Source organism: Salmo trutta, chromosome 14, assembly GCF_901001165.1.
Source record: "Salmo trutta chromosome 14, fSalTru1.1, whole genome shotgun sequence".
NCBI classification, from domain to species: Eukaryota; Metazoa; Chordata; class Actinopteri; order Salmoniformes; family Salmonidae; genus Salmo; species Salmo trutta.
In genome coordinates, this window is record NC_042970.1 from 84895334 (window position 1) to 84917326 (window position 21993).

A 21993-nucleotide genomic window follows, 5' to 3' on the forward strand; every position below is an offset into this window, starting at 1 on the left:
GTTAACCACATCACAGGATATAGCAGCAATATGATGCCTGGATAGGTGTTTAACACATCAGTTAACCCCGTCACAGGATATAGCAGCAATATGATGCCTGGATAGGTATTTAACACATCAGTTAACCACGTCACAGGATATAGCAGCAATATGATGCCTGGATAGGTGTTTAACACATCAGTTAACCCCGTCACAGGATATAGCAGCAATATGATGCCTGGATAGGTGTTTAACACATCAGTTAACCCCGTCACAGGATATAGCAGCAATATGATGCCTGGATAGGTGTTTAACACATCAGTTAACCACGTCACAGGATATAGCAGCAATATGATGCCTGGATAGGTGTTTAACACATCAGTTAACCCCGTCACAGGATATAGCAGCAATATGATGCCTGGATAGGTGTTTATCAGTTAACCACATCACAGGATATAGCAGCAATATGATGCCTGGATACCATGTTTAACACATCAGTTAACCACATCACAGGATATAGCAGCAATATGATGCCTGGATAGGTGTTTAACACATCAGTTAACCCCGTCACAGGATATAGCAGCAATTCGATGCCTGGATAGGTGTTTCACACATCAGTTAACCACATCACAGGACATAGCAGCAATTTGATTCCCGACTGCAGAGTTGATGACGTGGCACGCAGCCATTGGTGCAATGTAATGATTACAATTTAGTCAGCCAGGAATGCGACCACACAAATCAGGGGATTTCAAACCTCTCCTCTTGGACCCAAATCCTTCCATGTATTGTAACTATTCCACAGCTAGTACACCTGATTCAACTAGTCAACTAATCCTAAAGCCCTTGACTGGGTGAATCAGGTGAATCAGGTGAGCTAGTTCAGGGCTACAACAAAGTGGTGAAATGTCTGGGTGTCCCAGAGGAGAGGTTTGAGAACCACTGACTTAAATGCCTGATTGAAATGTGACCCCCACACTGACTTACATGCAGCAGAACTGAGACTGTCTGAATGGCTTACTCCCTCTAGATAATCTCGCTCTCTCTCTTTCTTTTTCTCTCACTTTCTTTTCTCTCCCTCTATTTCTCTCTCATTCTCTCTCTTACCATAATTTTCCTCCTATTTTTCATCTTCCTCCTTATTATCAGCTATCTGAGCAGCTGACCGATCGCTGCAGCTGTACACAGCCCATCTGTAAATAGCATATCCAATCTACCTACCTCATCCCCATATTGTTTTTATTTACGTTTCTGCTCTTTTGCACACCAGTATTTCTACTTCCACATCATCTGCTCATCTATCACTCCAGTGTTAATTTGCTAAATTGGAATTACTTCGCTACTATGGCCTATTTATTGCCTTACCTCCTCACACCATTTGCACACACTGTATATAGACTTTTTCTATTGTGTTATTGACTGTACGTTTGTTTATTCCACGTGTAACTCTGCGTTGTTGTCTGTGTCACAGTGCTTTGCTTTATATTGGCCAGGTCGCAGTTGTAAATGAGAACTTGTTCTCAACTGGCCTACCTGGTTAAAAAAAGGTGAAATAAAAAAAAAAAAATTATACAAAAATCATCATTATCCCTTCCCCCTACACTCATGTCTCTTTTTATCTCTCTCTCCCTCAGACATAGATGAGTGTAATGAGACCACTGGTATCTGTGGAGTGGGCGGGGACTGCCAGAACCAGAAAGGAAGCTACAGTTGCCTCTGTCACCCTGGATACAGTAACTACGACAACAAACAGGCTCAGTGCTCAGGTGATTGTAGAATCTGGTACTATGACGCATTGCTTCCCACGACACGATACAATACAATACGATAACATTGTCTCTTAGAAGAGGCATGGCCTGGATTGGAAATATAACTAGGCTCCTATTTTAACAGTCCTAAACTACAGCTATATCTAACATAACATAACATACACTACATGACAAAAAGTATGTGGACACCTTCTCGTCGAACATCTCATTCCAAAACCATGGTCATTAATATGGAGTTGGTCCCCCCTTTGCTGCTATAACAGCCTCCTCCTCTTCTGGGAAAGCTGTTCACTAGATGTTGGAACATTGCTGTGGAGACTTGCTACCATTCAGCCACAAGGGCATTAGTGAGGTCGGGCACTGATGTTGGGCGATTAGGCCTGGCTCACAGTCAGCATTCCAATTTATCCCAAAGGTGTATGATAGGGTTGAGGTCGGGGCTCTGTGCAGGCCAGTCAAGTTCTTCCACACCGATCTCAACAAACCATTTCTGTATGGACCTCGCTTTGCTGTAACAGGAAATGGCCTTCCCAAGACGGTTGCCACAAAGTTGGAAGCACAGAATTGTCTAGAATGTAATTATATGCTGTAGCTTTCAGCTTTCCCTTCACTGGAACTAAGGAGCCTAGCCCGAACCATGAAAAACAGCCCCAGATCATTATTCCTCCTCAACCAAACTTTACACTTGGCACTATGCATTCTGGCATGTAGCAGTCATCTGCCAAACACAGATTAGTCCGTCAGACTGCCAGAAGGTGAAGCATGATCCATCACTCCAGAGAACGCGCTTCCACTGCTCCAATGGCAGCGAGCTTTACACCACACCAGCCGATGCTTGGTATTGCGCATGGTGATCTTAGGCTTGTGTGCGGCTGCTCGTCTATGGAAACCCATTTCATGAAGTTCCCGACAAACAGTTATTTTTCTGACGTTGCTTCAAGAGCCCGTTTTTAACTCAGTAGTGAGTCCTGCAACTGAGGACAGACAAATTTTACGCGTTATGCACTTCAGCACTCGACGGTCCCATTCTGTGAGTTTGTGTGGCCTACCACTTCGCGGCTTAATTTTTGTTGCTTCTAGATGTTTCCCCATCACAATAGTAGCACTTACAGTTGACCAGGGCAGCTCTAGAATGGCAGACATTTTACGAACTGACTTGTTGGAAAGGTGGCATCCTATGATGGTTCCACATTGAAAGTCACTGAGCTCTTCAGTAAGACCGTTCTACTGCCAATGTTTGTCTATGGAGATTGCATGGCTGTGTGCTCGATTTTATAAACCTGTCGGCAACGGGTGTGGCTGAAATAGCCGAATCCCCTAATTTGAAGGGGTGTCCACATACTTTTGTATATAGAGTGTAGCGTAACATAATATAACATAACATATTATAGCATAACATAATATAACATAACATAACAAAACATAATATAACATAATATAACATATTATAACGTAACATAATAACATAATATAACATAACATAACAAAACATAATATAACATAATATAACATATTGTCACGCCCTGACCTGAGAGAGCCGTTTTTCTCTGTTTGGTTAGGTCAGGGTGTGACTTGGGGTGGGCATTGTATGTCTATGTTGTTGTTTTTCTTTGATTGGCCGAGTATGGTTTCCAATCACAGGCAGCTGTCATTCGTTGTCTCTGATTGGGAATCATACTTGGGCAGCCCTTTTTCCCACAGTCAGTTGTGGGATCTTGTCTTTGTGTTGCATGTGTTTGCACTCCTAGCTTTTCGTTCGTTGTATTGTTTATTGTTTTTGCTGGTTTTCATTTATCAATAAATATGATGAACCCAACTCATGCTGCACCTTGGTCTACTCCTAACGACGAATGTCACACATATTGTAACATAACAAAACATACCATAACAAAACATAATATAACATGACATAACATAATATAACATAAAAAAACATAATATAACATAACATAGTAAAAATGTGATGGTTTTCGTAGGAAGAAGCGGACCAAAGTGCAGCGTGTGTGTCGTTCCACATTTTATTTACACTGTGAAACTATGCGATACATAAACATAAACTAAAGAACAAAACAACAAACCGTGACTCAGAGTTGAAACATACACTACTCAAAAAACAATCTCCCACAAACCCAGGTGGAAAAAAACCCTACTTAAGTATGATCTCCAATTAGAGACAACGAGGACCAACTGCCTCTAATTGGAGATCATCCCAAACAAAACCCCAACATAGAAATACAAAATTAGACCCTGACAACATAGTAAATAGAAAACATAGAGAAAAAAAAAACTGTCACGCCCTGACCTACTCTACCATAGAAAATAACATCTTTCTATGGTCAGGACGTGACAATAAAATAATATAACATAACATAACATAATATAACATAATATAGCATAATATAACATAATATATTATAACATAATATAATCTAGCATAATTTTACATAATATAACATAATCTAACATAATATAACATAATATAACATAATCTAACATAATATAACATAATATAATATAGCATCATCTTACATAATATAACATAATATAACATAATTTAACATAATCTAACATAATACAACATAATCTAACATAATCTAACATAATACAACATAATCTAACATAATCTAACATAATACAACATAACATAATGTAACATATGCATATCTAGCAGACGCTTTGATTCAAAAAGTGATTTACAACAGTGAGTGGATACTTTTTGTTATGGCTGGCTGCATATTACAGTAAGGTCTGTCCTTCTGTTGCTGTAGGTAGTGTTATTACAGAGACTCTCTGTTCCACTGGCTGCTTCCTCTTCCTAGTATTGTGTCCCAAATGACACCCTATTCCCTATACTACATTAGACCAGGGCCCATAGTGCACTGTATAATAGGGTGTCATTTGGGATGTGTGGTAGGATGGTTACCACGGTAACATTTCAGCACTGGTGTGCTGTGGGTTTCTGGGTGTTTTTATCTCCACCTCAACTTCCTCTCTGTTTCATGTCTTCGTTTGTATCTTAGTTAGTTGGTATCTGATGGTAAACATGGTTACCCATGGCAACAACTTGGATCTACTATGAGCATGATAAGGGTGTGACAGTTTTAATTTGTATGTGTTGTGTTATTGTGTGTGTTGTGGTGTGTTGTATTTGTATTTATTAAGGATCCCTATTAGTTCCAGCCAAGGCAGCAGCTACTCTTCCTGGGGTCCAGCAACATTAAAGCAGTTTAAAAACATTACAAAACATTCACAATAGATTTCACAAATCACTAAGTGTTGTGTTTTGTTGTTGTGTGTGGTGTAGTGGTGTGTAGTAGTGTGTTGTGTTGTTGTGATGGTGGTGTGTTGTGTTGTTTTGTGTTGTTGTGCAGGTGGGATTGTGTTGTGCAGGTGTGATTGTGTTGTGTGGGTGTGATTGTGTTGTGTTATGTTGTGTTGTGCTGTATTGTGTTGTGTTGTGCTGTGTAGTGTCGATCCAGGTGTGATGGTTGTGTTTTGTAAAATGTACATGTTGTGTTGTGTCGATCCAAATCTGATCCAAATAGTGTTTTGTGTTTCCTTTAGTACTGACCTGTGACCAGTTTAAAGCGAATGAGACTCCTGGACAGGTGAGTTTTACAGTACCTGGACCTGATGAGTCCTTATACAGCAGCTGAACCGCTAGACATAGAATCTACATTATGGCATCATTGACTTGAATGGCCCGTTCTACTCATTCTAGATCTGTAGCTGAACCATGTTTGTTTTGAATGATATAGATTATTTATTGACGGGTAAATATTCCCTTCTTGCCACATACTTATTCTCTCTCTCTCTCTCTCTCTCTCTCTCTCTCTCTCTCTCTCTCTCTCTCTCTCTCTCTATCAGACCACTTTAGAAACAAGTGTTTTGATTAATACTTTTAAGTGCTATCTTCTGGGACTACAATGTAAGTCTTGCTATAAATGTTTTTAACTATATGAAGTCAATTAACTTTTCCTCTCTCTCAGACTGTCCCAGGTTTAGCTGGTCTCCTGTCTCTGATGAGGAACAGCTGTCTGGTGTTGAGTAACTCTGGGGACGCAGCCGGAGGGAGACTGACTGGAGAGGTGTTACTGGAGGTAACCCCCCCCCCCCCCCCCCCCACACACACACACATATGCAAGGACTCACACAAGGCACAATCATGCACACATACACATACACACACACACAAGGACTCACACAAGCATACACACACACACACACACACACACACACACACACACACACACACACACACACACACACACACACACACACACGGTTCACTCACTTCCTGTTCCTACTTCCTGTGTGTAGAATGTCTTCACGGAGATGGACAGCCTCTTGTCTCATGATATCCTAAGCAACAGCCGGGAGGTGAGTGGGTTGCTAGGCACCGTGGAAGACGCCATGAAGCTCATCGGGCCGCAGCTCAGAGACAACCACACCACCATGGAGACAGACCACACAGGTAACACACACACACACTCCTGAACACACACACACACACACACACACACACACACACACACACACACATCCTCCTTCGCCTTACTCCTTGTCCTTGTACACAGCGACTGAGCTTGCAGTGAGGAGGGGACAGACTCCGCCCACTGGGCCAATCAGCCTGGCCAATGACAACGCTCGGCTGGACACCAGCTGGGAGACAGCCACCGGCAACGGGACGTACCGAGGTAGGATACTCTTCATCATCATCATCACCACCATCATCATCATCTCTATAACTAAGTACTATATATTTTAGTACCAGTAACTAAAAAAAAATCCAATCCTGGATTCCGGATTTCCTGCTTATTCCAGGAATCTTCCAACCTGAAAAACCTGGGAATTTTGGGAAAGTTACAAGAAATTCTAGTGACTTGTTTCTTTCTGTGCTTCTCAGGTTTCGCTCTGGCTGGGTTGGTGTGTTACAAGACAATGGAGAAATCTGTCAACAACTCCTTCCAGTACCTCACTGACGCAGACGCAGACACAGACGCAGACGCAGACACAGACACAGACACAGACACAGACACAGACACAGACACAGACACAGACACAGACACAGCATCAAAGCCTAGCTACCAGATCAGTTCCAAGGTGGTAACAGCTCTCGTCAGTAACCCAGCAACAGAACACCTCACCCAGCCTGTCATCCTCACCTTCAAACATCTACAGGTATCATTTAATAATATTATAATAGCTGATGTTAATATATGATGTATGTAAATATTATAGCATATTATAATCGTACATCTACAGCCAGGACTTGTTTCATATACATTTTCAATTACGAGCTAGATTATATAGTGCTGTGAAAAAGTATTGGCCCCCTTTTTAATTTTGTCTACTTTTGCGTATTTTTGATACTGAATGTTATCAGATCTTCAACCAAACCAAATCTTAGATAACACTCAATTCCCTGTGTGAAAAGGGAACTGACCCTTACACTCAATAACTGGTTGTGCCACATTTAGCTGCAATGACTGCAACCAAATGCTTCCTGTAGTTGTTGATCGGTCTCTCACATCGCTGTGGAGGAACTCTGGACCACTCTTGCATGCACAACTGCTTTAACTCAGTGACATTAGTGGGTTTTCAAGCATGAACTTCTCTTTTCAAGTCCTGCCACAACATCTCAGTAGGGATTAGGACTGGACATTGACGAGGCCATTCCAAAACTTCACATTTGTTGCTTTTTAGTCATTTTCATGTAGATTTAATTGTATGTTTTGGATCATTGTCTTGCTGCACTTCAGCTTCAGCTCACAGACAGATGGCCTGACATTCTCCTGTAGAATTATCTGATACAGAGCAGAATTCATGCTTCCTTGCTTGACCGTTGGTATGAGGTTCTTCCTGTAGAACGCAGTGTTTGGTTCTTACCAGAGGACCACACAACACGCCATCGCGTGACTCCAAGTTTACTTTGATATGATGGTTATTATATCAATATTTGTGTATAAAAGCATTTCCTTGTAATTAGTTTGGTCGACAGTTGGAAAGTTTACCAACGATTGTTCTGTTTCCATCAGGCCTGTCATGACATTTTTTATCCCACATGTACTTTTCTCGCCTAAAAAGGTTGGATGGAAACTGATCACAGATGATGTCCTAACAGATAAAAATGTTGTTTTGCTCTTGCTGCCTTCTGAAATCAAGAAACAGTTGTCTAAGAAGTACTTAGCCAATGTTTCATCTTCCTGTCTCTCTCTCTCCTTTTTGTCTCTCTCTCCCTCTTTCTCTCTCTCTTGCTCTCTCTCTGTCTCTGTCTCCATTGCTGTCTCTCTCTCTCTGTCTCTCTCTCTCTCTGTCTCTCTCTCTCTTTCCCACCCCACAGGTGAGGGCGGAGTCATCAGAAATGAACTATACCTGTGTGTTCTGGTCGGAGGGGCATGTCCATGAAGAGGGAGGGGCGTGGTCAAGGCGTGGCTGTACCAAAGTCACGTCTAACGCTACACACACTGTGTGTTCCTGTACCCACCTTAGCAGCTTCGCTGTTCTCATGGCCCTCTACCCTGTACAGGTATAACACACACACACACACACACACACACACACACACACACACACACACACACACACACACACACACACACACACACACACACACACACACACACACATAATGAGTTAAAGGCTGTGTTGTTGCAGGTTGACACATGTTATACAACTGAGGCTTTATTGCCATGGATAGATAATAAACAAAACTAAATAAACAATAAAAAATGAACAGTAAACATTACACAAAAGTTAAACATTTCATATTATGTCTAAATACAGTGTTATAAGGATGTGCAAATAGTAAAGTACAAAAGGGAAACTAAATAAACAAATAATGTTCATTACTGGTTGCCCTTTTCTTGTGGCAACAGGTCTTGCTGCTGTGATGGCACACTGTGGTAATAGATATGGGTGAAATTATCAACACTTGATTTGCTCCCTCCCTCCCTCCCTCCCTCCCTCCCTCCCTCCCTCTCTCTCTACCTCCCTCCCTCCCTCCAGAACACCTTTGAGCTGCGTCTGTTGACGTGGCTGGGTCTGTCGGTGTCTGTGGTGTGTCTGTTGCTGTGCATCCTGACCTTCTGGCTGTGTCGGTCCATCCAGGGGACACGCACCACCATCCACCTCCACCTCTGTGTCTGCCTCTTCATCGCTGACCTCGTCTTCCTCAGCGGTATCTCACACACACAGAGCAAGGTGGGTGTAGGGATGTGGGGACTGTGTGTGTGTAGGAGATGTATGTGTGTGTCTTCCACACAAGCACCTCACACACACAGAACAAGGTGGGTAACGAACAAAGAACAAGGTGGGTAACGAACAAAGAACAAGGTGGGTAACGAACAAAGAACAAGGTGGGTAACGAACAAAGAACAAGGTGGGTAACGAACAAAGAACAACGTGGGTAACGAACAAAGAACAAGGTGGGTAACGAACAAAGAACAAGGTGGGTAACGAACAAAGAACAACGTGGGTAACGAACAAAGAACAAGGTGGGTAACGAACAAAGAACAACGTGGGTAACGAACAAAGAACAAGGTGGGTAACGAACAAAGAACAAGGTGGGTAACGAACAAAGAACAAGGTGGGTAACGAACAAAGAACAAGGTGGGTAACGAACAAAGAACAAGGTGGGTAACGAACAAAGAACAAGGTGGGTAACGGACAAAGAACAACGTGGGTAACGAACAAAGAACAAGGTGGGTGAACGGACAATGAACAAAGTGCGTAACGAACAAAGAACAAGGTGGGTAACGAACAAAGAACAATGTGGTTAACTTCTATGGGCTAGTCAACAGCCAGTGGAATCGCGTGGCGCGAAATACAAATACCTCAAAAATGCTATAACTTCAATTTCTCAAACATATGACTATTTTACACCATTTTAACCTGTTTGGGATAGGGGGCAGTATTTTCCCGGACGGATAAAAAACGTACCCGATTTAATCTGGTTACTACTCCTGCCCAGAAACTAGAATATGCATATAATTAGTAGATTTGTATAGAAAACACTCTAAAGTTTCTAAAACTGTTTGAATGGTGTCTGTGAGTACAACAGAACTCATATGGCAGGCCAAAACCTGAGAAGATTGTATACAGGAAGTGCCCTGTCTGACAATTTGTTCTCCTTCTAGGGCATCTCTATCAAAAATACAGCATCTGTGCTGTAACGTGACATTTTCTAAGGCTTTCATTGGCTCTCAGAAGGCGCCAGAAAGTGGAATGAGAGCTCTCCAGTCTCTGGGCGAAAAACAGCAGGAGTTTTTGTGAGTGGTCCTTCTGAGAACAATGACACTGGAACGCGTGTGCACGAGACTACTCCATTTTTTTCTTTCAGTGTTTGAACGAATACAACGTCGCCCGGTTGGAATATTATCGATATTTTACGAGAAAATAGCATAAAAATGTATTTTAAACAGCGTTTGGCATGCTTCGAAGTACGGTAATGGAATATTTTTTAATTTTTTGTCACGAAATGCGCCGGCGCGTCACCCTTCGGATAGTGACTTGAATGCACAAACAAAACGGAGCTATTTGGATATAACTATGGATTATTTCGAACCAAAACAACATTTGTTGTTGAAGTAGAAGTCCTGGGAGTGCATTCTGACGAAGAACAGCAAAGGTAATCCAATTTTTCTTATAGTAAATCTGAGTTTGGTGAAGGCCAAACTTGGTGGGTGTCAAATTAGCTAGCCATGATGGCCGGGCTATCTACTCAGAATATTGCAAAATGTGCTTTCACCGAAAAGCTATTTTAAAATCTGACACCGCGATTGCATAAAGGAGTTCTGTATCTATAATTCTTAAAGTAATTGTTATGTTTTTTGTCAACGTTTATCGTGAGTAATTTAGTAAATTCACCGGAAGTTTGCGGTGGGTATGCTAGTTCTGAACATCACATATTCTGAGTACATAGCTCGGCCATCACAGGCTAGCTAATTTGACACCCACCAAGTTTTTGGCTCACTAAACTCAGAATTACTATTAGAAAAATTGGATTACTTTTGCTGTTCTTTGTCAGAATGCACTCCCAGGACTTCTACTTCAACAACAAATGTTGTTTTGGTTCCAAATAATCCATAGTTATATCCAAATACCTCCGTTTTGTTCGTGCGTTCAGGTCACTATCCGAAGGGTAACGCGCAAGCACATTTCGTGACAAAAATTCTAAAATATTCCATTATCGTACTTAGAAGCATGTCAAACGCTGTTTAAAATCAATTTTTATGCGATTCTTCTCGTAAAATAGCGATAATATTCCAACCGGGCAACGTTATGTTCATTCAAAGGCTGAAAGAAAAAAAATGGAGAAGTCTCGTGAACGCGCATCTCAGTCTCACTGTCCCCAGGCTGACCACTTACAAACTCTGCTGCTGTTCTTTGCCCAGAGACAGCAGACACCCCATTCCACTTCCTGGCGGCTTTAGAGAGCCAATGGAAGCCTTAGAAATTGTCACGTTACAGCACAGACGCTGTATTTTCGATAGAGATGCAACAGAATGATAACAAATTGTCAGACAGGGCACTTCCTGTATGGAATCTTCTCAGGTTTTGGCCTGCCATATGAGTTCTGTTATACTCACAGACACCATTCAAACAGTTTTAGAAACTTTAGAGCGTTTTCTATCCAAATCTACTAATTACATACATATTCTCCTTTCTGGGCAAGAGTAGTAACCAGTTTAAATCGGGTACGTTTTTTATCCGGCCGTGAAAATACTGCCCCCTAGCCCCAACAGGTTAACGGACAAAGAGCAATGTGGGTACCGGACAAAGAGCAAGGTGGGTAACGAACAAAGAACAAGGTGGGTAAACCGACAAAGAACAAGGTGAACAAACACATTTAAAGGATGAGTTCAGTGTTTTCTAACTTAATCATGTTAGACGGTTCCTCACCCTGAAAGTCTATGGGCCAGGAGAATCTGGAATCCATGGTTCAGTTTTCCTTATAGCCACTACAAATGTAGCCAGTGTTAACTTTAGCCATCACTCCTCCCATCTCCTCCTCTCCTCCCTCTTGCCCCTCTCCTCCTTCCTTCTCTCTTGCCCCTCTCCTCCCCCTGTCTTCCTCTCCTCTTCCCCCTCTCCTCTCCTCTCCTCTCCTCTCCTCTCCTCTCCTCTCCTCTCCTCTTCTCTCCTCTCCTCTCCTCTCCTCTCCTCTCTCAGGGAGGATGTAGGGTTGTAGCAGGTCTCCTCCACCTGTTCTTCCTAGGATCCTTCAGTTGGATGTTGTTAGAGGGGGTTCAGCTCTACCTCATGGTGGTCCTGGTCTTCAACACAACCATAAGGTATTGGATATATTTACTCAATAAATGATTATGAGGTATATATGATTATGGGGTATATATTTAGAGTATATTTTTTTGTATATTTTCATTACACATTCATCTTATATTTATATTTATTAATATAGTATAATGTATATTTTATTTTAAATGTGTTTTATATTCCTTATCTATTATATCTTCTATTTTATTATATATATTTCTTACAACTTTGTTTTATTTTATTTAGCTATTTTATGAAGAGCATTCTTATATGTGCATTCTTATATGTGATATGATATACAAATAAATAAATAATAATAATTATTATTAATATCCTAAATCTCTGTACATGTATTTTATGAAGCTATTTGTTTATTTTTCTTTTCTTTATTTATTTAACTAGGCAAGTCAGTTATGAACAAATTCTTATTTTCAATTACAGCCTAGGAACAGTGGGTTAACTGCCTGTTCAGGGGCAGAAGGACAGATTTGTACCTTGTCAGCTCGGGGATTCGAACTTGCAACCTTTCGGTTACTAGTCCAACGCTCTAACCACTAGGCTACCTTGCCGCCTCACTGTAGACCTCTGTACCTGTATTTTATGTTTATATTTGATTCGTCTTATTGTAAACCTATGTACCTGTATTTTATGAAGCGCTGTGATTCTTCTTCTTACTGTAGACCTCTGTACCTGTATTTTATGAATCTCTGTGATTCATCTTCTTACTGTAAACCTCTGTACCTGTATTTTATGAAGCTCTGTGATTCTTTTTCTTACTGTAGACCTCTGTACCTGTATTTTATTAAGCTCTTTGATTCTTCTTCTTACTGTAGACCTCTGTACCTGTATTTTATGAATCTCTGTGATTCATCTTCTTACTGTAAACCTCTGTACCTGTATTTTATGAAGCTCTGTGATTATTCTTCTTACTGTAAACCTCTGTACCTGTATTTTATGAAGCTCTGTGATTCTTCTTCTTACTGTAAACCTCTGAACCTGTATTTTATGAAGCTCTGTGATTATTTTTCTTACTGTAAACCTCTGTACCTGTATTTTATGAATCTCTGTGATTCATCTTCTTACTGTAGACCTCTGTACCTGTATTTTTTGAAGCTCTGTGATTATTTTTCTTACTGTAGACCTCTGTACCTGTATGCTGTGGGATATGGACTGCCACTGGCTATAGTCATCATCTCTGCTATCACCTACCCAGATGGATACGGTACCACACAACAGTGAGTCTGAGTCTCTAACTCTGTGTGTGTGTGTGTGTGTGAATAAAATAAAACGTAACACAATAAAATAACAATAACGGGCTATATACAGGGGGTACCAGTACCAAGTCAATGTTAATAGTCATAGATATAACATGTATATAACCCAAATCTAATGTTATCCTCTCTGTGTGTCTCTGTCAGCTGTTGGTTGTCTCTGGAGAGAGGATTCATCTGGAGTTTCTTCGGCCCAGTGTGCACCATCATCATTCTCAACGTTTTTTTCTTCATCATCACTGTCTGGAGGCTGGCCCAGAAGTTCTCTAGTCTCAACACTAACCTCTCCAACCTACACAAGATCAAGTAAGGAGAGAGAGAGAGAGAGAGAGAGAGAGAGAGAGAGAGAGAGAGAGAGAGAGAGAGAGAGAGAGAGAGAGAGAGAGAGAGAGAGAGAGAGATTCAGGAAGCAGGTGTGAATAACGACGGGGAGCAGGTGTGAGTAACGACGGGGAGCAGGTGTGCGTAACGACGGGGAGCAGGTGTGCGTAACGACGGGGAGCAGGTGTGCGTAACGACGGGGAGCAGGTGTGCGTAACGACGGGGAGCAGGTGTGCGTAACGACGGGGAGCAGGTGTGAGTAACGACGGGGAGCAGGTGTGCGTAACGACGGGGAGCAGGTGTGCGTAACGACGGGGAGCAGGTGTGCGTAACGACGGGGAGCAGGTGTGCGTAACGACGGGGAGCAGGTGTGCGTAACGACGGGGAGCAGGTGTGCGTAACGACGGGGAACAGGTGTGCGTAACGACGGGGATCAGGTGTGCGTAACGACGGGGATCAGGTGTGCGTAACGACGGGGATCAGGTGTGCGTAACGACGGGGAGCAGGTGTGCGTAACGACGGGGAGCAGATGCGCATGACGACGGGGAGCAGATGCGCATGACGACGGGGAGCAGATGCGCATGACGACGGGGAGCAGGTGTTATTACCAATGGGGAGTAGGTGTGCATAACAATGGGGAGCAGTTGTGAATAACGATGGGGAGCAGATGTGCATAACGATGGGGAGAATGTGTGAATAATGATGGTTGCCAGGACCGGTGGTTAGTAGAAATTGTAAATTGTACTAAAACTCTCCTCCTCCCCCACCACCTCCACAATGTGGATCAGGTGTGCATAACGGTGGGGAGAATGTGTGCATAACGATGGGGAGCAGAGGTGAATAACGATGGGGAGCAGGTGTTATTAATGATGGGGAGCAGATGTGAATAACGATGGGGAATAGGTGTGCATAACGATGGGGAATTGGTGTGCATAACGATGGGGAACAGGTGTGCATAACAATGGCGAGCATTGGTGCAAAACGATTGGGAGTAGGTGTGCACAACGATGGGGAACAGATGTGCATAGCGATGGGGAGCAGGTTTGCATAACAATGGGGAGCAGGTGTGCATAAATATGGGGAGCAGGTATTATTAATGGTGGGGAGCAGATGTGAATAACGATGGGGAGGAAGTGTGAATAATGATGGGGAGGAGGGGTGCATAATGATGGGGAGGAGGGGTGCATAATGATGGGGAGGAGGGGTGAATAATGATGGGGAGGAGGGGTGCATAATGATGGGGAGGAGGGGTGAATAATGATGGGTAACAGGGGTGCATAATGATGGGGAGGAGGGGTGCATAACAATGGTTGCCAGGACCTGTGTTTAGTAGGATTTTTTAAACTAAAACTCTCTTCCTCCCCCTCCCCCTCCCCACCTCTATCTCCTCCTCCTCCCTCCTCTTCCTCCCTTCCCTTCTTCCCTCCTTCCTTCTCAACTCTCTCCCCTTCTCAACTCCCCCTCGTCCCCTCCTCCCCTCCTCTGTCCCCCACTCCTCCACCCTCTCTCCCTTCTCCCTCTCTTCCCTCCTCCACCCCCTCCCTCCTCCTTTCTCTCCTTCCCTCCTCCTTCCTCTCCCTCCCTCCTCCTCCCTCCCTCTCTACCCTCCTTCCTTCTCCTCTCTCCCCTCCACCCCTCTCCCTCCTCCCCCTTCCCCCTCCTTCATCCTTCCTCCCCCCTCTTTCATCCTTCCCCTTCCTCCTTCATCCTCCCACCTCCTCCCTCCCTCCTTCCTTCCCCTCCCCCCTCCTCCCTCCCTGGTGTGCATAATGATGTGGAGGAGGTGTGAATAATGATGGGGAGGAGGGGTGTATAACAATGGGGGGCAGGTGTGCATAACGATGGGGAGCATGCGTGCATAACGATGGGAAGCAGTGGTGTATAACAATGGGGGGCAGGTGTGCATAACTATGGGGAGCAGATGCTAATAACGTTCGGGAGCAGATGTGCATTAAGATGGGGAGTAGGTGTTATTAATGATGGGGAGTGGGTGTGCATAACGATGGGGAGCAGATTTGCATAATGATTGGGAGAAGTTGCTAATAACGATGGGGATTAGGTGTTGTTAATGATGGGGAGTGGGTGTGCATAACGATGGGGAGCAGGTTTGCATAATGATGGGGACCAGTTGCTAATAACGATGGGGAGCAGATTTGCATAACGATGGGGAGCAGATTTGCATAACGATGGGGAGCAGGTGCTAATAACGATGGGGAGAAGATGTGCATACCGATGGGGAGTTGGTGCTAATACTGATGGAGAGCAGATGTGCATAACGATGGGGAGCAGATTTGCATAACGATTGGGAGCAGGGGCTAATAACGATGGGGAGCAGATGTGCATAATGATGGGGAATAGGTATTATTAATGATGGGGAGTAGGTGTGAATATCAATGGGGAGCAGGGGTGTATAATGATGGGGAGCAGATGTGCATAATGATGGGGAATAGGTATTATTAATGATGGGAGTAGGTGTGAATATCAATGGGGAGCAGTGGTGTATAATGATGGGGAGCAGATGTTATTAACGATGGGGGAGCAGGTGTTATTACTGATGGAGAGCAGGTGTGCATAACGATGGGGAGTAGGTGTGAATAACGATGGGAGCAGGTTGAAAAATGATGGGGAGTAGGTGTGAATAACGACGGGAAACAGGTGTGCGTAACGATGGGGAGCAGATGTGCTTAACGATGGTGAGCAGGTGTTAGTAATAATGGGGAGTAGGTGTGAATAGCAATGGTGAGCAGGGGTGTATAATGATGGGGAGCAGGTGTTATTAACGAAATACAATATTCCCTCTCTTTAGGAGAGACACCTCTCAGTGTGAGAAAATAAATACAATATTCCCTCTCTTTAGGAGAGACACCTCTCAGTGTGAGAAAATAAATACAATATTCCCTCTCTTTAGGAGAGACACCTCTCAGTGTGAGCCACATGGAGTTAGAAAACAACTATTTAGCTCTCCACTTCTCCTCTCTCTCTTCCTCCTCCTCCCTCTCTTCCCTCCTCCTCCCCCTCCCTCCTCTTTCCTTCCCCTCCCTCCTCCTCCTTTTCCCCTCCTCCTCCCTCTCTCTCCTTGTCCTCCCCCTCCCTCCCCCTGTTCTCCCACCTCCTTCCCCCTCTACCCTCCTTCCTTCTCCTCTCTCCACCACTCTCCTTCCTTCACCTCCTTCTCCTCCCTCCACCCTCCTCCTCCCTCCCTCCTTCCTTCCTCCCCCCTCCTCCCTCATCCTCCCTCCCTCCTCCCCACTTTCCTCCTCCCTCCCTCCCTCCTCCTCCTCCCCTCCTCCCCCTCCTCCTCCCTCCTCCCTCACCATCCTCACCCCCTCCTCCCCCTCCTCCCTCCTCCCTCCTCCTCCTTCCCTCCTCCCCCCTCCTCCCCCCTCCTCACCCCCCCTCCTCCCCTCCTCTTCCTTCCCTCCTCCCCCCTCCTCCTTCCCTCCTCCTCCCTCTCTCTCTCCAGGGTGTTCACAGTGACAGCAGTGGCCCAGCTGTGTGTGTTGGGTACTATGTGGATATTTGGAGTGTTCCAGTTCCAAGAGGAGGGGACAGTGGTCATGACATATCTCTTCACTATCCTCAACTCTCTACAGGGAGCTCTGCTGTTCATCATGCACTGCCTACTGAACAAAACGGTATGGTATGGTATGGGGTGTGTGTGTGTGTGTGTGTTGTGTGTGTGTAACACTGTGCTCTGCTGCCCCCATTAGGTGAGAGAGGAGTATTGCAAGCTGCTGTCCTGTATCTGCACACCACAGAGGAAGAGATATTCAGAGGTCAGCACTACCAACCCTTCTTCCAGCCAATCCCAGGTACACACACACACACACACACACACACACACACACACACACACACACACACACGTACATATACACACACACAAACCACTTTCATTAAGTTAACCTCTGTCCTTTGACCTTTGTCTGTCCTAGGGATCAAGGAGCGCAGAGAACACGGGGGAGTCACAGATATGACGTCACCAAACCCCCATAATGCACCTCTTTACCCCTCCTCCCATGAGAAAGGTTTCCACTAGATGGCCAAACTGTAAAGTCAAAATGGTCGATATCGTAAACAATTTATGAAAACAAAGCTTTGCGTTTAGCGGTGTGGTTAAGATACACTGTAGAAATGGGCAGGGTTTCTGACACAGCATCTTGGCCAGATAGTGACAACCCAGAAACACTTTTCAGGCCAGGTTAGTAGAAATGTGTCCAACTAGCCCGCCGGATAGTAAAAATTGTAGTCCACTAGCCAGGTTGGCCAGTGCCCAAAACCCTTCAGTTCCATCCCTGATTAGACACTTCATATCAAACTTGATGTTAAGCACTGTCTTATCAAGCATTAGGTTATCCATTCAGAAGTTATATGATCTTTATTTAATCAAACAGGAATGCGTATGATCTTCATGTCATCCAATTAGAAGTTATATGATCTTTATGTCATCCAATAGAAATGAATATCCTCTTTATGTAATTATCACAACCATACAAGAAAGGTACTATTTTACACCACTTCAATGAAACCATGAACATGAACAACATAAGCTTTCTTCCTTTACATGAATGTGATAGATTTATAGTAATATTTATTATCAAGAGCACAAGATCTGGTGACTTTTCTACACAAATAAATCCAGAGGGATTTAGAAAAACCTAAGAAATGTGTTAGTTGTGACCTAATGGACTGTTATACTGTAAATGTGTATTTATCTTTAACACTTTATTAATAACTTTTAAGAATAGGCCTTTATAAATGAATATACATGTTTATAAATTATTATAAATGTTGTACATTTTTTTAGGAATGGAAGGCTGGTAATATTTACACATTCTTGTAAATGTTTACAAATATAATTGTAAACAGTTTATAAATCGATAAAAGGTTTATTCATGATAGTTATTATCAAGTGTTACCATGGCCACCTCTATGTATATAATGAGATAATATAAGATTTGTTGTGATCACTTGCAGTGCTTCTGTCTAAAAACAGCATTTATTAACAGGTTTTTTAGAAATCCCAGTGGGAAGATTCCCATAATCAGCAGGGAATTAACCGGAAATCGAAAATCCAGAAATCCGGATTCTGCAACAGGGATTGTCTCTCATAGCTCCATCTTAAAACCATTGGTTCGTTTATCACTGGCCAACAAAATACAGTGTAGCAATCCTGACCTGGACTTAAACCTGGGTCCAGCAACTGTTAACCTAACACATTAGCCGTTATGCCAAGAGATCCGAACAGCTTGATGAGGTTGCTAGGTGTTGGGTTAAAGTTGTTTCAATAGTTGTATAGGTTTAGGAATAAAGTAGTGACAATGTACTGTACAGTTTTGCCATTGTAGAGGTCCTTAGGCTCACATCTAGGATCAAAATACAGTAAATTACTGTACAGTTCAACAATGTTAGACATCCTTAGGCACAGATCTAGGATCAGAATACAGTAAATTACTGTACAGTTCAGTCATTGTAGAGGTTGTCCTCCAAAACCTAACTTAAAGGGGCCATCCAGGATTGGTACATCCAGTTTTTTTACTTTTAAATTAGTGATTTATTGCTCTTGGTTCTTGAAGAATATAACTTAAAACTGCCTTCTGACCAGGTCAACTGTCGTGCCCCATCAGAACATTGAAGAATATAACTTAAAACTGTCTTGTGACCAGGTCAACTGTCGTTCCCCATCAGAACATTGTAGAATATTACTTATAACTGTCTTGTAACCAGGTCAACTGTCGTTCCCCATCAGAACATTGTAGAATATTACTTAAAACTGTCTTGTGAACAGGTCAACTGTCGTTCCCCATCAGAACCCCAACTATAAGCTTGTTTTACTCCATTGTTTGTACACGATGTAAAGGTTTAAAACATGGTTAAAACTATCATGTTGATCTCATGGATGGTCAGTCCTTCCATCCAGAGCTCCGTCTGTGATTTTGAGAGTGGTTAAATTCCTCCAGTCCCATCCCTCAGCTGTTAACCACAACAAGTGGTGGGATGACCGGTTTGTTGCTTTTTGAATCCCAGGCTGCCCCTTTAAGGTTCCAACCTAGATCTTGGTCTCAGCTTAACTATGGAGATAAAGTAGAGTCTTAAAATAATCTAAACAATGTCTACATTCAATGTTGTATGTTTTATATTCTATTCTGTTGCACTTTTACTTCGACAAGTTGTGTATTTTATACTTTTAAAGAACGTACCATTTTCATGTCCTCTTGTCAACACCGTTCTGAATGTGAACACTTGGTGTTGTACTTGACTGTGTACTCTGTAGTGTGTGTGTGTGTGTGTGTGTGTGTGTGTGTGTGTGTGTGTGTGTGTGTGTGTGTGTGTGTGTGTGTGTGTGTGTGTGTGTGTGTGTGTGTGTGTGTGTGTGTGTGAGAGACAGAGAGAGAGAGAGTGGGTTTGTTTCAGTAGCTTTAGCCACAATAAAACATTGCTACAAATAACCTACTGTAGATGTCGTCTTACCACACACACACACACACACACACACACACACACACACCAATAAGCCTCTGGGACTAGAATTATACACACACAAAAAAAGCTTCAATACAACAGAATAATATCGGCGTGTGTGTGTGTGTGTGTGTGTGTGTGTGTTGATAACCCTTTGTAAAGGCATCCACATTCACACAGTGATATGAATCATATAGATGCATGATAACAGTACGTCCATGTCTAGTTGTGTCTAACCTGAATGTGTTGAGGCCTACTCAGACCATGGTGAGTTTCCACCCTGACATCCCTTCTCTAATGTCCTCTGTCCTACTTCACTTTCTATACAGTAGATCCCTTCTCTAATGACTTCTGTCCTACTTCACTTTCTATACAGTAGATCCTTTCTCTAATGTCTTCTGTCCTACTTCACTTTCTATACAGTATATCCCTTCTCTAATGTATCTGTCCTACTTCACTTTCTATACAGTAGATCCCTTCTCTAATGTCTTCTGTGTTACTTCACTTTCTATACAGTAGATCCCTTCTCTAATGTCTTCTGTCCTACTTCACTTTCTATACAGTATATCCCTTCTCTAATGTCTTCTGTCCTACTTCACTTTCTATACAGTAGATCCCTTCTCTAATGTCTTCTGTGTTACTTCACTTTCTATACAGTAGATCCCTTCTCTAATGACTTCTGTCCTACTTCACTTTCTATACAGTAGATCCCTTCTCTAATGTCTTCTGTCCTACTTCACTTTCTATACAGTAGATCCCTTCTCTAATGTCTTCTGTCCTACTTCACTTTCTATACAGTAGATCCCTTCTCTAATGACTTCTGTCCTACTTCACTTTCTATACAGTAGATCCCTTCTCTAATGACTTCTGTCCTACTTCACTTTCTATACAGTAGATCCCTTCTCTAATGACTTCTGTCCTACTTCACTTTCTATACAATATATCCCTTCTCTAATGTCTTCTGTCCTACTTCACTTTCTATACAGTATATCCCTTCTCTAATGTCTTCTGTCCTACTTCACTTTCTATACAGTAGATCCCTTCTCTAATGTCTTCTGTCCTACTTCACTTTCTATACAGTAGATCCCTTCTCTAATGTCATCTGTCCTACTTCACTTTCTATACAGTATATCCCTTCTCTAATGACTTCTGTCCTACTTCACTTTCTATACAGTAGATCCCTTCTCTAATGACTTCTGTCCTACTTCACTTTCTATACAGTAGATCCCTTCTCTAATGTCTTCTGTCCTACTTCACTTTCTATACAGTAGATCCCTTCTCTAATGTCTTCTGTCCTACTTCACTTTCTATACAGTATATCCCTTCTCTAATGTCTTCTGTCCTACTTCACTTTCTATACAGTATATCCCTTCTCTAATGTCTTCTGTCCTACTTCACTTTCTATACAGTAGATCCCTTCTCTAATGTCTTCTGTCCTACTTCACTTTCTATACAGTATATCCCTTCTCTAATGTCTTCTGTCCTACTTCACTTTCTATACAGTATATCCCTTCTCTAATGACTTCTGTCCTACTTCACTTTCTATACAGTAGATCCCTTCTCTAATGTCTTCTGTCCTACTTCACTTTCTATACAGTAGATCCCTTCTCTAATGACTTCTGTCCTACTTCACTTTCTATACAGTAGATCCCTTCTCTAATGACTTCTGTCCTACGTCACTTTCTATACAGTAGATCCCTTTTCTAATGACTTCTGTCCTACTTCACTTTCTATACAGTAGATCCCTTCTCTAATGTCTTCTGTCCTACTTCACTTTCTATACAGTAGATCCCTTCTCTAATGTCTTCTGTCCTACTTCACTTTCTATACAGTAGATCCCTTCTCTAATGTCTTCTGTCCTACTTCACTTTCTATACAGTATATCCCTTCTCTAATGTCTTCTGTCCTACTTCACT

General features: G+C 42.7%; 1 protein-coding gene across 1 annotated transcript in view; it reads left to right on the plus strand.

Annotated features, from left to right (window-relative positions):
- LOC115147749 (CD97 antigen) overlaps positions 1–20064 on the plus strand; it is a 28953-nt gene extending 8889 nt beyond the window's left edge. Inside the window, exons 4-17 of the mRNA XM_029690043.1 lie at positions 1614–1745; positions 5313–5356; positions 5738–5848; positions 6069–6222; positions 6326–6445; positions 6655–6929; positions 8092–8277; positions 8757–8951; positions 11922–12043; positions 13163–13258; positions 13442–13600; positions 17079–17250; positions 17326–17427; positions 17551–20064. Of these exons, the coding sequence (XP_029545903.1) occupies positions 1614–1745; positions 5313–5356; positions 5738–5848; positions 6069–6222; positions 6326–6445; positions 6655–6929; positions 8092–8277; positions 8757–8951; positions 11922–12043; positions 13163–13258; positions 13442–13600; positions 17079–17250; positions 17326–17427; positions 17551–17592 (1910 nt within the window). The 3' untranslated portion in view covers positions 17593–20064. The remainder of the gene's footprint in view (positions 1–1613; positions 1746–5312; positions 5357–5737; positions 5849–6068; positions 6223–6325; positions 6446–6654; positions 6930–8091; positions 8278–8756; positions 8952–11921; positions 12044–13162; positions 13259–13441; positions 13601–17078; positions 17251–17325; positions 17428–17550) is intronic.
- The last annotated feature ends 1929 nt before the right edge of the window (positions 20065–21993 follow it).